The sequence below is a fragment of the Salarias fasciatus genome, assembly GCF_902148845.1.
Source record: "Salarias fasciatus chromosome 7 unlocalized genomic scaffold, fSalaFa1.1 super_scaffold_4, whole genome shotgun sequence".
Lineage (NCBI taxonomy): Eukaryota > Metazoa > Chordata > Actinopteri > Blenniiformes > Blenniidae > Salarias > Salarias fasciatus.
Window position 1 is genome coordinate 27,820,084 of NW_021941229.1, and position 16,722 is coordinate 27,836,805.

A 16,722-nucleotide genomic window follows, 5' to 3' on the forward strand; every position below is an offset into this window, starting at 1 on the left:
GAGAGAAACGAGTTTTATTGTGTTTATTCACGAGCCATCAACTTCTGCTTCTTCAGCTTCTTCTGAGACACCTGAGGAGGAAGAGGAGCAGAGGTGAGGAAGAGGAGCAGAGGTGAGGAAGAGGAGGAGGAAGAGCAGCAGCGCCAGCCTCTCAGAACTCTTCGGGTGTTTTCATGGAGAATCTAAAGGTGTCCTAAGAGGTCATCACAGTGACTGCAGCTGCTGCAGAGCCCCGCCCCCTCCCGGCCCCACCCCTCCTGGCCCCGCCCCCTCCCGGCCTACCTTCTTCTTCTGCGCCACCTCCTCCTCGGGCTTGGGGACGATCTGCTCCTTCTCGGTCAGGATCATCTCGATGTGGCAGGGCGAGCTCATGTAGGGGTTGATGCGGCCGTGAGCGCGGTACGTCCGCCGCCGCATCTTCGGCGCCTTGTTCACCTGGATGTGCTCGATCACCAGGGAGTCCACGTCCAGGCCCTGGGGGCGGGGCACGGCGCACAGGTCACAGGTCACCGGCGATCACAGAGCGGATGAACCGACAGTGGGTTCTGGAGGGTTCTCCGCTTCAGAACCCCCCCTCAGCGGCACCGGCTGCCGTGGCAACGGCCCAGCAACCTGCTAGCACCACGCTACCGCTAGTCAGCTAGCATGAGCGGTTTCACAAGAAAAGCCCAGTAGAGAACCTATCAGGAGCGTCAGCTGGAACCGCAGAACCCAGCATGCAGCAGGGGACTGATGACCAGTCTGATCACTATGGATCACTGCAGATCACCTGATCACTGCGGATCACCTGATCACTGATCAGCATGGCTTAATGGGATCAGCAGCATCTGAACCACACAGGGCCTCTAGTGGTGATTCAGTGCAACTGCAGAAGACAAAGTTCCTGCACCTGGTGAGAGTAACCACACACACACACACACACACACACACACTTCATTTGAATGTTCTCCTGGATGGAGCAGACCCTCCTGACTGTCCGGGGGTCATGGGGTCACGGGGTCACGTCCAGCTGATCTTCAGATCACTGTTTTCTCTGCAGATTCAGGACGGTTCAGTCTGTCCAGAGAGACGTCCCTCTGTCTCCTCCGTCCGTCCAGCGGTCAGTGAGGCGATCAACAGAACCCGTCAGTGGACAGGCCGACAATGGAGAGGGACGCCGTCCTCGAGGACGGTGTGGGGGACGCCGTCCCCCAGTAGTAGCAGGATTACTACTGCAACACATCGGCAGGGTCAAACTCGCCCTCTCACCACGGTCCAGACCAGCTCGCGTTCCCCGTTAGTGGAGAACAATCCAACGCCTGGCGAGTTCTGCTTCAGTGACAGGAAGAGCCGACACCCAAGGACCAAAATCTAGGACAGGAAACACCGACACCGGAACCCGCCTGCAGATCTAAAGGGTTCTACTGATCCGGTCCACAAACTGACGGAACCTGATGAACGCCAGCAGCTCCAGACCAGATCCCCACATCTGTCCGCCAGATGTTCCCTCCTCACCTCCAGACCGCCGGAGCAACAACCACCACCACCGGGGCAACAACAACCACTACCTCATACAATTAGAGACTCCAAGTTCCAAGCATTTCAGCCGTCAGGTTTCTGGCGAGACCTGCTGACAGTCGTCAATTCGTACGGCGAGAAATGTCTTCGTAAACTTCTGCTGTAACTTTTCTTTGACTGTAATAATTTGTTAATGTTTTTAATTTTAGACCCCAGGAGGAGCAACACTCGGTGGAAGCTAACAGGGATCCTACACAACCATAAACAACCACCACCACCGCCGGGGCAACAACCGCCGGGGCAACAACCACCACCGCCGGGGCAACAACCAGTGACCAGAAATCGGTGGTGAATCCTGTGATGTGATTGGAGGATCGCTCAGTGACCAAACTGAATGAGTCAATGTGGAGGACAGTTTGGACAGACTGAGGACGGACACTCTCTCTGAGTGTCTCTCTCTCTCTCTCACCTTGAGCTCGGCGTTGCTCTCGGCGTTCTTCAACATGTGCAGCAGGAACTCGGCGCTCTTCTTGGGCCAGCGGCCCTGAGTCCAGCCGAACTGCTTGGCCTGAGGGACAGAGAGACAGGGACAGTTACTGGACCGTAGAGACCCGCCGAGACCCAGAGGGACCCGCCGAGACCCAGAGGGACCCGCCGAGACCCAGAGGGACCCGCAGGTCCAGCAGCTGCTCAGACTCAACAGTTGGTTTCATCTTTGATCCAAAGGTGTCCTAAGAGGTCATCAGTGCAGCCGCAGGAGAACCGGAGACCAGGAGGACCCAGCCCGGTTCTCCGCCCCCCCGCCCCCGGTTCTCCGCCCCCTCACCTGAGCGCAGCGGCCCACGCCTCCGTTGTAGCGGCGGAACGGGACGCACTGGTGCTTGACCACCACGTCCCGCAGGTACTTGTTGGCCTTGCGGATGTGCATCCCTTTGATGGCCTGGGCCGTCTCCCGGGTGTTCTGCAGGACACAGCAGGGTTCTGTCAGGAACGTCACAGCTCCCACTGGGGCTGCACGATTTTGACAAAAAAACCTAATTGCAATTTTTCTGAACAATAATGCGATTGCGATTCGATTTGCGATTTTCATATTTTATTCTTTCAAATGCAGAAAACATAAAATCAAGGTCGAAAAAAATGGTTACTTTCACATGGTCTCGCTCAAGCTGACATAAAATAACCGAATGTAAACTAACCTGACGCAGCTTCAGGCAGCGAGACGCCACCGTGCTGTCTGCGTCACGACAAAAAAAAAAAAAAAAAAAGTGCGTTGTTTTAATGAAATAACAAAATAATCAAAACCCAGAGCTGTCCATTGTAACTCTACTGGTCTTGCTTGCATGGTTCACAGAACATTACTGAGACGACAGTTTCCAACGTGAAATAAATGGAAACTAAAAACCAGAACCGCAAACAGGCGCCACTGTGAAACCAACTTCAACTCGTAAAATAAAGAACTGGCCAGCCTCTACAGATAAAGGGTAAAAAACTTCATCCTTATTGCTGTAATATTCTTAGATCACAGTCGGTCAGTCATCCTGCTCTGGCTCGTCTTCCTCTCATTCTTAGGCTGCAGCTTCATGTTTTCATGGAGAGAGATGAACGGATGAAGGCTGAGCTGTGGGGCGATCGAGGGAGAGAGAGAGAATAACCTACGACTTGTCTACGTTTCTGTAATGTGTAGCGGTGAGTCTTCAGGCGTTGGTACACGTTTCCTCTGGATCTGGCTGCTGCACGGCGACCATCGACACCTGGCTCCACGTCGGCTTTTATTTCAAACCCAGAGTCCAAACAGCTGAGCTCCAGTTCTGACACCAGCAGCTCCGCCCCCTCTCCTGCTGTCATCTCAGACATTTTCACACCGAGATGGAATCGCACTGAAAACCTTCTGCTCCTCACGACACCGCAGAGCACTGCAGGGTTTGTTGTTAGCAACATGACGCTAGTTAGCTGCAGCGGTGCAGTGCAGACATACTGCTTCCTGTTGTCATTTCTGATTGGCCGGTGGCCCGGAACGCGGGACTCGAACGTTCTGATTGGCGGACAGGTCTGTCAATCGCCTCTAAAAGCCTCGGCCCTGCGCGGTTCGGTTACCGCAGCAGCTAAAGCCTCAGTTTGGACGAGGTGTCGGTTCATGGTGCGGCCCTGGCTCCCACGCTCCGGAGGAACCGCGCTGGTCTGCTGCTGCTCTGTGGGGAACCCTGTTCCGCCTCCAGCCTCCTGGTGAGGTCAGGCTGAGCTGGAAGAGAACCGGGTTCCACGGTTCTGCGTTCTGAAGGAACCCCGCAGCGGCGGGTTCTCAGTCGAGTGCATTTCAAAATAAAACTCTACTTTTAGCTAAGTGGGTCTCAATCCAGGATCCGGTCCTGAGGTCCACGGATCCTGCTGTTCCAGCTGGAGCAGCACTGGATCAGTACACCAGAACCGATGGACAGGTCACCTGACCTTTGACCCCAGCAGGCTGCGGCTGAGCTGAACTGATCACAGCATCACTGAGCAGAACGCCGTCCGGATCTGCGGGGAACTCACCTTGAAGTGGACCCGCAGGTTGGAGCCCCGGGACTTGCAGGCTGCGGACAGACAGAGACGGTGAGGACAGACGGACAGAGACGGTGAGGACAGACGGACAGAGACGGTGAGGACAGACGGACAGAGACGGTGACACCTACAGCCGAGGCTGAGACTGAAGCTAAACCTGGACCTGGTCTCTGCGGCTCAGACTCATTCAGTTCTTTTCATGGAGAATCCAAAGGTGTCCTAAGGAGTCATCACAGCCGCCACACACACACACACACACACACACACACACACACACACACACACACCCCTCACCCCGGCTCCCGTACTCACACTTAGTGGGGTTCTCCGGGTCTAGAGAGTAGCGGACCATTTTCAGAGATCTGGAACGAAAACGAGGTTTTAATCCGTTAGCACGGAGCTAGCAGCGTTAGCACGGAGCTAGCAGCGTTAGCACGGAGCTAGCCTGGTCGCACTGAGGCGCCGCAGGGAAACAACCACATCTATTTCACACATTTAACGCGACTAGAAGAGAAACTTAAAACAGCAAAGACGCGCTACAGTGGAATTCTCGGGAGAACGTGTCTGTCCCGCTCCGCCGGGGAGCCAACATGGCGGAACAGTGTGAGAACTCAAAACCCGAATTACACCCGGCTTTCCCCTCCATCCTCAGAAATAACACCTCCGAGACGAAGACTAAAGCTCGGAGACACAAAACAGGAGCAGCGCGAAGGCCGATGCCGCAGTTTGAGGACAGATTCGAGACAGATTGACAAAGTGAGAAAGACACGGAGCTCCTACCTGAGGGGCCGCGGAGCAAAGAGGAAGAGCCGCGGAGGGAGGCGCTTAATGTGGGGGGCGGGAGGGGAGCGGCCCCTGGTGGAGGGAGGGGGAACTGCAGGGAGCGGCCCCTGGTGGAGGGAGGGGGAACTGCAGGGAGCGGCCCCTGGTGGAGGGAGGGGGAACTGCAGGGAGCGGCCCCTGGTGGAGGGAGGGGGACTGCAGGGAGCGGCCCTGGTGGAGGGAGGGGGACTGCAGGGAGCGGCCCCTGGTGGAGGGAGGGGGGACTGCAGGGAACGGCCCCTGGTGGAGGGAGGGGGAACTGCAGGGAGCGGCCCCTGGTGGAGGGAGGGGGGACTGCAGGGAGCGGCCCCTGGTGGAGGGGGGGGGGACTGCAGGGAGCGGCCCCTGGTGGAGGGAGGAGGGACTGCAGGGAGCGGCCCCTGGTGGAGGGAGGGGGAACTGCAGGGAGCGGCCCCTGGTGGAGGGAGGGGGAACTGCAGGGAGCGGCCCCTGGTGGAGGGAGGGGGAACTGCAGGGAGCGGCCCCTGGTGGAGGGAGGGGGAACTGCAGGGAGCGGCCCCTGGTGGAGGGAGGGGGGACTGCAATCACGGCGTTCCATGGCTTTTGACCCACTTTGATTGGGTGGTAGTGTTGTTTGTTTGTTTCGTTGTTGTCTTGCTGTTCTCTCTTCGTGTTTGAGGTCAGAGTTTTGTGTCTATTCATGAACTGCACTGTTTTGGAGGAACTCTGGAAATAAAGTTGACTTACACAGAGAAACACAACATACACAACAAATACACAGTGTAATTTTCTGTTTTGTGTGTTAATTTCTGAAGTTGTGCTTGTTTGGTTCTGAAAGGTTTTTATGTATTTGTGTTAATTTCAAGGTTAATTTTGTTCTGCAGAAGAAACGTCTGGCCTTGGAGGATCTCCTGAACTCTGGAGGATTTCCTGGACCACATGGATCTCTGACTGGATCCAGACCTGAATCTTCCGGACCATCTTCGTTTGTTTCCCTGTTGAAGTCAACGGGTCCAGGAGGTGCTGAAGGAATGGTGTGGGTGTGTGTGTGTGTGTGTGTGTGTGTGTGTGTGTGTGTGTGTGTGTGTGTGTGTGTGAGAAATGAAAACAATGCCATGCGAAGCTATAAAAGCCACTTCCTGTTTATTTGGTTTAATTTCAGTTGGACTGTGACACACACACACACACGGTCAAAGCTGAAGGAACACACTGTGTGTGCATATAAAAATAAGATATTATTTACATGTGATGCAGAGAAAAGAACGGAGGAGGAGGAGGAGGAGGAGGTGAAGATGGAGGAAGAGGAAGAAGAAAAGTGGCTTGTTCAGCTGAATTGTGTGTTTTCTCAATAAAGTTCAAATGAAGACAATAAATAAAACAGTGATTTTTAAGGTTTTTCAAAATAAAAACACGACAAAAAATAAAGTGAAAGTTCGACCATGTCAAAATAAAAGAATGTAGAGGGAAATTTCAGGAAAAAATCTTATCAAAATAAATTTATTTGACAGGTCAAAATTAGGCAAAGTATTTCAGAATAAAGTGAAAATATTAAAAATATACTTTGAGAATCAAAATCAAATTTACAGAATAAAAGTATCAGACTTTTCTCAGGAAAAACAAAAATTAAAGTGAGTTTGAGTTGGCTTTTCAGAATAAAGAACAGTGAAAAATTATCCAAATTTGAAAATATTTTTTTTTCAAAACAATGTAAAAAACGATTTATTGAAAAGTTGAAACATCTAAAAAACTCTGATGAAGGTGAAACTTGACTTTTATTTCTTTGATTTTTATTCTCAAACTTTCCTCATAAAAAGACAGAAGGCCGTCATTTCAAATTAAAAGCCCTCCTTTCACATTAAAAGTCACACAGTCAAAATAAGAGTCCTGAAAGTTGTCGCCAAAGCTCCGTGCTCACCTCGCCGTCCTGCTGCAGCTCCTCCACCCGCTCCGCCCTGAAGGCCGGAGAGGAGGAGCCTGGGGGGGGGTGGGGGGGGGGGGGGGGGGGTTGTGCTCATTTTTGGTCCTGATCATCGTCGGACATAAAGACCCGACCTGCAGAATGAAGGAGACCATCAGACGTTCTGGAGCTACAGGCGGCTCTGCGTTTCCACGGCAACACCTCCAGTTCTCTCTCTGAACTCACTGATGAAGCAGGAGGGGCAAGGGGCGGGGCTTCGCACAGCAAGGGGCGGGGCTTCGCACAGCGGTGCTTCTGTAAGCGGGGGCGGGGTTTTCATCACTGGAGGGCGGGGCCTCACTCAGTAAAGTGCAGGGCGTCATTAAGCAGAGGGCGGGGCTTCAATCACTGGAAGGTGGGCTTCAGCCAGCAGGGGCGGGGCTTCCGTCACTGGAGGGCGGGGCTTCCGTCACTGGAGGGCGGGGCTTCCGTCACTGGAGGGCGGGGCTGAGTGCGGTCGGGGTTGGGGGGTAGATCAGAGCCACGTTGACTCGTTCAGAACCGTTTTTTGGACAAATGACCTCAGTGAGACCTTCAGGACGAGGCTGAGTCAGCAGCTCACCTGCAACAGACGGAACAACAGGCGGATCAACAGGCGGAATAAACAGGTGGAACAACAGGCGGAACAACAAGCGGATCAACAGGTGGATCAACAGGCGGATCAACAGGTGGATCAACAGGCAGAACAACAGGTGGATCAACAGGCGGAACAACAAGTGGAACAACAGGCGGAACAACAGGCGGATCAACAGATGGATCAACATGTGGAACAACAGACGGATCAACAGGTGGATCAACAGGCGGAATAAACAGGCGGAACAACAGGTGGATCAACAGGTGGATCAACAGGTGGAATAAACAGGCGGAACAACAGATGGATCAACAGGTGGAGCAAAAGACAGAACAACAGGCGGAACAACAGGCGGAACAACAGGTGGATCAACAGGCGGAATAAACTGGTGGAACAACAGGCGGATCAACAGGTGGATCAACAGGCGGAATAAACAGGCGGAACAACAGATGGATCAACAGGCGGAATAAACTGGTGGAACAACAGGCGGATCAACAGACGGAACAACAGGTGGAGCAACAGGCAGATCAACAGGCCTAACAACAGGCGGAACAACAGACGGAACAAGTGGAACAACAGATGGATCAACAGGCGGAACAACAGACAGATCAACAGGCGGAACAACAGGCGGAACAACAGACGGAACAACAAGTGGAACAACAGACGGAACAACAAGTGGAACAACAGATGGAACAACAGGCGGATCAACAGACGGAACAACAGATGGATCAACAGGTGGAATAAACAGGCGAAACAACAGACGGAACAAGTGGAACAACAGGCGGAACAACAGGCGGAACAACAGGCGGAACAACAGGCGGAACAACAGATGGATCAACATGCGGAACAACAGACGGATCAACAGGTGGATCAACAGGCGGAATAAACTGGCGGAACAACAGACGGATCAACAGGTGGATCAACAGGCGGAATAAACAGGTGGAACAACAGATGGATCAACAGGCGGAGCAAAAGACAGAACAACAGGCGGAACAACAGGTGGATCAACAGGCGGAATAAACAGGCGGAACAACAGGCGGATCAACAGGCGGAATAAACAGGCGGAACAACAGATGGATCAACAGGCGGAGCAAAAGACGGAACAACAGGTGGAACAACAGGTGGAACAAGTGGAACAAAAGACGGAACAACAGGTGGAACAACAGGTGGAACAAGTGGAACAAAAGACGGAACAACAGGTGGAACAACAGGTGGAACAAGTGGAACAAAAGGCGGAACAACAGATGGATCAACAGGCGGAATAAACTGGTGGAACAACAGGCGGATCAACAGACGGAACAACAGGCGGAGCAACAGGCGGAACAACAGACGGAACAACAAGTGGAACAACAGACGGAACAAGTGGAACAACAGATGGATCAACAGGCGGAACAACAGACAGATCAACAGGCGGAACAACAGGCGGAACAACAGACGGAACAACAAGTGGAACAACAGACGGAACAACAAGTGGAACAACAGATGGAACAACAGGCGGATCAACAGACGGAACAACAGATGGATCAACAGGTGGAATAAACAGGCGAAACAACAGACGGAACAAGTGGAACAACAGGCGGAACAACAGGCGGAACAACAGATGGATCAACAGGCGGAATAAACAGGTGGAACAACAGGCGGCTCAACAGTCGGAACAACAGGCGGAGCAACAGACAGAACAACAGATGGATCAACAGGTGGAATAAACAGGCGGAACAGACAGATCAGCAGCTGGCAGTAGCTCCACCTACAGAGCTACAGGTCTCTACAGGTGTAGCAGCTGCTGCAGCCACAGTCTGGGCGGAGGTCCACAGAACCCAGCAGAGAGAGAGAGAGAGAGAGAGAGAGAGAGAGAGAGAGAGAGAGAGAGAGAGAGAGAGAGAGAGAGAGAGAGAGAGAGAGAGAGAGAGAGAGAGAGAGAGAGAGAGCGCTACCTGGATTACTCTCACATGGTAATACTTCTATTTTAGGACATCTGCAGCTCAATACCATCTGATTCTCACACACACACACACACACACACACACACACTCTGACCTGGTTTCTGAGCCTTCCGGTCTGATCCTTCAGGCTCTGAGTTCATCTGATCAATTCCACAATAATTCCTGACGCTTTAATCCAGATTATAGTCCTGGTTCCACTGAGACTCACAGAACCTGCAGGCTCAGAACCTGGACCAGAGGCTAACGGGACAGAGGCTAACAGATGCTAACTGTCAGTTCCACTGCCTTCACCTGTCTCCACGGAACGTGGACGGAACGTCTCAGCGTTTCGACTGCCCCACACACACACACACACACACACACACACACACACACACACACACACACACACACACACACACACACACACACACACACACACACACACACACACACACACACACACACACACACACACACACACACACACACAGATCAAAACACACACGAGTCACATGTAAGAGATAACACTGAGGGATCACAATGAGTGACATAACAGGCTTACACTCATCTGACCCAGGTTAACACACACACACACACACACACACACACACACACACAGAGTTGAGTTTAACTCCAGAGGAGAACATGAGCTGGACTGACGCCAAGCAGGAGTGAAAGTGACAGCAGGAGCTCAGAGTGGACTGCTTACTGCAGTGCTAATGCTAATGCTAACAGGGTCAGTAGCAGCGTGGTGGGCCTCTACAAACATGTTATTCTGTGTGTGTGTGTGTGTGTGTGTGTGTGTGTGTGTGTGTGTGTGTGTGTGATAATCCAGTTAGCGGATGTTTGGGGATTAAACCTGCAGGCTGAACGTGCAGTGGACCGACCCGTCCTGCATGGCTCCCATGATGCACCACTGCTGTCCCGTCTGAGCCCTGGGCGTCTCTCATGCTAATGCTAGCACGGCCGCCGCTCGCTTTAGAACCGTTCTGAAAACCTGTTTCATGGCAATCAGCTTTGTGTGTGTGTGTGTGTGTGTGTGTGTGTGTGTGTGTGTGTGTGTGTGTGTGTGAGTCCACACTGCTGCTTTCATCTGGGGGCTCTGGGTCTGGATCTGGGTTGTGGGTTGTGGGTCTGGGTTCTGGGTCTGGACCTAGGTTCTGGACCTGGGTTCTGGGGGATCCTGGGGGGCTCTCAGAACTCCTCCCCCTCCCGGAATCGAACCGCTCCGTCTTGAGACTCAGCAGAGCCTCGACGCTGCAGCTAAAAATATCATGACCATAGAAGGTGAGAGAACGTCTGAACGCAGAACACTGAGAGGAACCCACACCCTGCAGGGGGGACCGGGGGGAACCGGGGGGGACCTGGAGCGAACAGAGGTGGGACCAGGGGGGAACAGAGGTGGGACCAGGGTGGGACCAGGGGGGGACCGGGGGGAACAGAGGTGGGACCGGGGGGAACAGAGGTGGGACCAGGGGGGAACAGAGGTGGGACCAGGGTGGGACCAGGGGGGGACCGGGGGGAACAGAGGTGGGACCTGGAGGGACCGGGGGGGACCAGGGGGGAACAGAGGTGGGACCAGGGGGGAACAGAGGTGGGACCTGGAGGGACCGGGGGGGACCAGGGGGGAACAGAGCCCAGCCTCGCTGGCTGGAGGCTGAGTCAGGCTAAGCTGGTTTACAACAGCAGAGACCAGTTGCCATGGAAACACCCAACAAGCTGGAGGGCGAGACTGCTAGCATCGATGCTAACGCTAGCTAGTGAGCTACCAGCAACCGCTAGCAGCTCACAGGCTAGCATGAGGGAGTTTAGATGCAACAAATCAGTGAGTAACAGATCATCAAACGAACAGCTGAAACGGAACGTCAGTCTGAGAACCGCCGCACCGTCTGATTTCACGGGACCACGAGGGACTGGATCTCAGTCGAGACAGGACCCTCTAGTGGTCATATCGCGCCAGCCTCGTAAACCGGCCCCGCCCACTCCACATCGGGATTTAGTAGCTGGGGGGTCTGGGGACGAGCCAATAGAAAGAGAAAGTGGCTCGCCCATGAAACGGCCGAGCCAATCAGCGTTGCCGCTTTTTGTTTTCAAATTTTTTTGGCAAATTCTGGTGGCTAAACAGGAAGTGACATCATCACTGAGCGTAGCAGAGATTACAGACTTTAACCATCGTCTGAACGCTGCAGTCAATAAAGTTACAGCCAAAATACCAAGAACTACAGCAATCCAGCAAGAGCAGGAGTCTGGCCTGGAGAGGGTCTGACAGGAAAAGACGTTTTCACCTGTCTTTGTGTGTAAGGAAGCTAGAGCTAATGAGCTAATGCTAACTCTTAGAGAAGCTAGAGCTAATGAGCTAATGCTAACTCTTAGAGAAGCTAGAGCTAATGAGCTAATGCTAACTCTTAGAGAAGCTAGAGCTAATGTGCTAATGCTAACTCTTAGAGAAGCTAGAGCTAATGTGCTAATGCTAACTCTTAGAGAAGCTAGAGCTAATGTGCTAATGCTAACTCTTAGAGAAGCTAGAGCTAATGAGCTAATGCTAACTCTTAGAGAAGCTAGAGCTAATGAGCTAATGCTAACTCTTAGAGAAGCTAGAGCTAATGAGCTAATGCTAACTCTTAGAGAAGCTAGAGCTAATGAGCTAATGCTAACTCTTAGAGAAGCTAGAGCTAATGTGCTAATGCTAACTCTTAGAGAAGCTAGAGCTAATGTGCTAATGCTAACTCTTAGAGAAGCTAGAGCTAATGAGCTAATGCTAACTCTTAGAGAAGCTAACGCATGTTGATGACGTATTTGTTTTGAAGCACTGATTGGCTGAAGTGTGCTGTCAGTCAAAGGAGTAACCGACGCCCCCTGCTGGAGTTTGTATTGCCTCGTCCCCAGACCCCCCAGCTACTAAATCCAAATGTGGATGAGGAGTGGGCGGGGCCAGTTCACGAGGCTAATACAATGGGAAACGATAAATCTATGACATCACATGTAACCGGTTACACGGCGGTTAGAAGTCCCGCTTACACCTGTAGAGGAAATTGTAAATGTTGACAACCCTAGAGGGAACCTGGAGGAACCGGGGGGAACCTGGAGGAACCTGGAGGAACCGGGGGGAACCTGGAGGAACCGGGGGGAACCTGGAGGAACCTGGAGGAACCTGGAGGAACCGGGGGGAACCTGGAGGAACCGGGGGGAACCTGGAGGAACCTGGAGGAACCTGGAGGAACCTGGAGGAACCTGGAGGAACCGGGGGGAACCTGGAGGAACCTGGAGGAACCGGGGGGAACCTGGAGGAACCTGGAGGAACCTGGAGGAACCGGGGGGAACCTGGAGGAACCGGGGGGAACCTGGAGGAACCTGGAGGAACCGGGGGGAACCTGGAGGAACCTGGAGGAACCTGGAGGAACCGGGGGGAACCTGGAGGAACCTGGAGGAACCGGGGTGTTCTCCACTGTTAATGTTCTCATGGCTAAACTAACCAACAGCGCCATCTAGTGGACCAACAGGAGAACTACAGGAATTTCAGAAAGTTGAGAAAAAAGATGTTTCGACTTGAAAGGTCATTTAAACGGGAAGATGAACACACACACACACACACACACACACACACACACACACACACACACACACAGTAACACAGGCAGGGCGTGGTATGGGTGTGGTGCGGTGGCGCGGTGGATCAGCGGCACGGTGGGGGAGCGGCGGTGCCGCGGTGGGGCAGCGGCGGCGGCGCGGTGGTGCAGCGGTACGGTGGGGCAGCGGTGGCGGCGCGGTGGGGCAGCGGTACGGTGGGGCAGCGGCCACGCCGCGGTGGGGCAGCGGCGGCGGCGCGGTGGGGCAGCGGTATGGTGGGGCAGCGGCGGCGGCGGGGCAGCGGTACGGTGGGGCAGCGGTATGGTGGGGCAGCGGCGGCGGCGGGGCAGCGGTACGGTGGGGCAGCGGCGGCGGCGGACTCACCCGGGAAGGCGTGCGGGCTGCTGCAGCCGCTCTTCAGGCACTTGGAGCAGAGGATGTGGACGCAGTACGGCAGGCCGGGCCACTCCTGCAGCAGCAGCTCCAGCTCCTCCAGCAGCGGCGTGACGGCCTGCCACGCCGTCCAGATGTCGGGCAGCGCGGCGCGGCTCGCCACCGACAGCGCGTCGTCCCGCAGAGCGATGACCACGGGCACCTTGCCCCGGTAGGCCAGGATCCGGCGCCGGCCGTCGGAGCGCCGGCCCACGTGGCGGTCGATCCGCACGCTGAAGCGCGCGAAGAGTCCGGGCGGCAGCAGCGACGGGAAGCTGTACCTGATGTGCAGCTGCTCCACGGAGAGGGCGGGGCCCGGCGGTGGCGGCGAGGCGTCCGGCGGGGGCTCCTCGCCGCCCACGTGGCCGGGGAACTTGTAGCAGGCGGCGGCGGCGGCGCCGCCGTTGAGCGGCTTGCCGCGCGGCTTGTTGACGCAGTAGCAGACGCCCATCTTCTCCAGCAGCTCCGCCACCAGCTGCAGGTCCTGCGGCGTCCGGACCAGCGGCCGCAGCAGCGGCCTCAGGACGGCGGCCGGCAGGACGCCGTGCCGCAGGAAGCCGTCCACGTGGCGCCGCAGGCGGCCCGCCTCGGCGTCGTCGCCCTTCTCGTCCTCCGCCTCGGCCAGCAGGCGCTCCAGCAGCGCCGCCTCGTCCCGCTGGAACAGCGCGTCCAGCACGGCGGTGAAGTGCGGCAGGTTGTGGAAGATGTAGTCCTTGAGGGTGGGGCTGTCCTCGAAGTGCAGCAGCTTGCCGCTGTCGTGCAGGAAGGACAGCGCGGCGTGCAGCCGGTCCTCCGTCAGGCCGGCCTGCAGGCCCAGCCGCGCCGCGTCCCACCAGGACAGCCACGGCTCCTCCGCCTTGGCCAGCAGCTCCTCCAGCGTCTGCCAGGACCGCGGCAGGACGCGCCGCAGCGCCGGGAAGATGTCGCCGTGGTCGGCCACGGACAACAGCTTGTCCCGCAGCCGCCGGACGCCCGCCGGCGCCGCGCCCACCGTCAGCACGGGCGACAGCACCCGCGGCCGGTGGCTCAGCGCGAACTGCAGCCGCGCCCTGCGCCGCCGCAGGTTCCGGTCGGACACGGCGTAGAAGGGGGCGTGCGGGCTGGAGGCGCGCACGCCGGCGCCTTGCTCCAGGGCGCGGTCCACCTGCTGCACCAGGCCCCGCAGGCTCTGCACGTCGCGCCGCTCCTGCAGGCCGATCTGCCGGTGGATGTCCAGGCCGCGCTCCTCCAGCTCCGCCTCGCCGCACAGGTCGGCGTGCGTCCCCACCAGCACCACCACGGCGTCCGGCACCTTGGCGGCCAGCAGGCGCAGGAAGTAGCCCACGTGGGCGTAGAAGTCCCGGGGCGAGTACGTCTTCATGTTGACGGCGAGGACGTAGAGGGCGCCGGGGGACAGGAAGAAGGGCTGGATGAGGTCGTAGTCCCGCCTCCCCGACAGGTCGTACACCAGGAAGGTCAGGTGGCGCGCGGCGTCTGCCGTCCAGGGCGTGACCTCCACGCCGCGGGTCCCCGGGGCCCCGGCGCCGCCCACCAGGCTCCGCCTCAGCCGGGTCTTGCCGGCGCCGCTCCGGCCCAACAGCACCAGCTTGAGGCGCGGCTTGACGGCGAGCTGCGAGCGCGCCAGCTCCTGCTGGTACAGCGCGATGTAGGGCACGCCCTTCAGGCACACCTCGTACGGCGGCTGCACCAGCGGGTTGCCCTTCACCTTCCAGATGTTGACCCTGGACAGCCGGCCGAAGTCCTCCGGCAGCACGGCGATCTGGTTCCCCTGCAGGACCAGCTCCTCCAGCCGCCGCAGCTCCACGATGGCGTCCGGCAGGTGCGTCAGGACGTTGTTGTCCAGCCACAGGTTGACCAGGTTCTCCAGCCGGGCGATGTCCCGGGGCAGCCGGCTCAGCCGGTTGCGGCTCAGGTACAGCTCCTCCAGGCCGGCGATGCTCAGCACCGCCTCGGGGAAGTCCCGGAACTCGTTGGAGGACAGGTTGAGCATCTTGAGGCTCTGCAGGCGGCCGAACGCCGGCGGCAGCGCGGCCAGGCGGTTCCCGTCCAGCATCAGGCTCTCCAGGCGCCGCAGGTCGCAGAAGCCGTCGGGCAGCGCCGCCACGCCCAGGCCGCTCAGCCACAGCACCTTGGCGGCGCGCAGCCGGGCCACGTCGGCCGGCAGGGCCCGGAACGGGTTCCCGGAGCAGTCCAGCTCCTCCAGCTCGCCCAGCGCCAGCGCCTCGGCCGGGAAGCGGCCCAGCCGGTTGTGGTCGGCGTCCAGCGTGCGCAGGCGGGCCAGCTGGGCGAAGGAGGCGGGCAGCTCCCGCAGCTGGTTGAAGCTCAGGTCCAGCTCCTCCAGCGCCCGCAGCGCCCCCAGCTGCACCGGCAGCTGCTGGATGGCGTTGTGGCTGACGCACAGCTTCTGCAGCGCCGCCAGGCGGCCCAGCCCGTCCGGCAGGCCCCGCAGGAGGTTGTGGCTCAGGTCCAGCTCCAGCAGCCGGCCCAGCTCCAGCACCGCGCGCGGCAGCGCAGAGAGCTTGTTCCTGCGCAGCACCAGCACGCGCAGGTTGCCGAGGGCGGGGCCCAGCGCGTCGGGCAGCTCGCGCAGGCCGTTGTTTCCCAGGTCGAGCGCCTCCACGTGGCCCAGGTCGTCCGGCAGCGCGAGGCGGTTGTCTTTGGCGCAGAGCGTCAGGTGGCGCAGGTCGCTGCGCAGCTTCCGGGAGCGCAGCGCGGCGTCCCTCCACAGCCGGGCCGTCTTCAGGTCCGGGCCGGGCGCGTGCCCGTGCCCGTGCCCGTCCTCCCGGGGCTCCTGCAGGCTCTTCATAGCTGTCCCGCACGGATCCGCCGCAGCGCGCGCTCACAGTCCCTCACGGCGGCGCGCGGAGCGGCGCAGCTTCCAGGAAGGCTCGAGCGTCGGGCGGGAGGCATCGCCCCCCCCCGGCTCCGCTCCGGTCCGGCCTCAGCCCCCGCTCGGCTCTGCGGGACTCATGGCGGGACTCCGGCGCGCGGGGTGCGGGAGATCCGGGCGTTCAGCGGCTCGACGGTGCGGGGCGGCGCGCAGGGAAGTCTGGGAGCAGCCGCGGAGCGGAGGGTGCGTCAGAGCCGGAGACTCCTCCTCCTCCCGGTCCGCCCTGGTCCTCCTCCTTTGTCTGCCCCAGGGGTGTTCAACCTGCGGCTCTGGGGCCACGCGAGGCCCTCGGACTCTTCTCTGACCTGATAAATTCTCTAATATGGTGAAAAATTCTAAAATGGGGAAAAAAATCAAACAAAGTAAATAAACAGCGAGACAGTGATGAAGAGGAGCCGAGCCGAGGAGGACCGCTGTCCCTGCGTCCGTCTTCCCCCCCCCGGCCCTGGCTCTTCACCGTCCTCCACTGGAGGCAGAGCTGCTGGACAGTTTGTCTTCAGGTCGTCCTCCTCCAGGTCCTCCTGGACTCCTCCAGACCCGGTTCTTCCTCCACAGCCACCCG

At 57.5% G+C, this 16,722-nt stretch overlaps 2 protein-coding genes and 3 non-coding genes across 5 annotated transcripts; all 5 read right to left on the bottom strand.

The window, feature by feature from the left end:
* rpl17 (ribosomal protein L17) lies at nucleotides 1–4,874 on the bottom strand. The gene is made up of 7 exons (XM_030084166.1): nucleotides 4,816–4,874; nucleotides 4,348–4,397; nucleotides 4,027–4,067; nucleotides 2,324–2,458; nucleotides 1,967–2,065; nucleotides 283–474; nucleotides 1–71 (listed from the first exon to the last, which is right to left on the bottom strand). The coding sequence occupies exons 2-7, from the start codon at nucleotides 4,385–4,387 to the stop codon at nucleotides 24–26; spliced, it is 555 nt and encodes a 184-aa protein (XP_029940026.1). The 5' UTR covers nucleotides 4,388–4,397; nucleotides 4,816–4,874; the 3' UTR covers nucleotides 1–23.
* Nucleotides 147–213, bottom strand: LOC115383546 (small nucleolar RNA SNORD58). Its single transcript, XR_003930713.1, has one exon. It is a non-coding gene; the product is annotated as a small nucleolar RNA SNORD58 (small nucleolar RNA).
* On the bottom strand, nucleotides 2,183–2,248 carry LOC115383545 (small nucleolar RNA SNORD58). Its single transcript, XR_003930712.1, has one exon. It is a non-coding gene; the product is annotated as a small nucleolar RNA SNORD58 (small nucleolar RNA).
* Nucleotides 4,208–4,274, bottom strand: LOC115383544 (small nucleolar RNA SNORD58). The gene has a single exon (XR_003930711.1). It is a non-coding gene; the product is annotated as a small nucleolar RNA SNORD58 (small nucleolar RNA).
* A 1,068-nt stretch (nucleotides 4,875–5,942) lies between the features above and the next one.
* mfhas1 (multifunctional ROCO family signaling regulator 1) lies at nucleotides 5,943–16,351 on the bottom strand. The gene is made up of 2 exons (XM_030084159.1): nucleotides 13,223–16,351; nucleotides 5,943–7,337 (listed from the first exon to the last, which is right to left on the bottom strand). The coding sequence occupies exons 1-2, from the start codon at nucleotides 16,074–16,076 to the stop codon at nucleotides 7,207–7,209; spliced, it is 2,985 nt and encodes a 994-aa protein (XP_029940019.1). The 5' UTR covers nucleotides 16,077–16,351; the 3' UTR covers nucleotides 5,943–7,206.
* Between the last annotated feature and the right edge of the window lie 371 nt (nucleotides 16,352–16,722).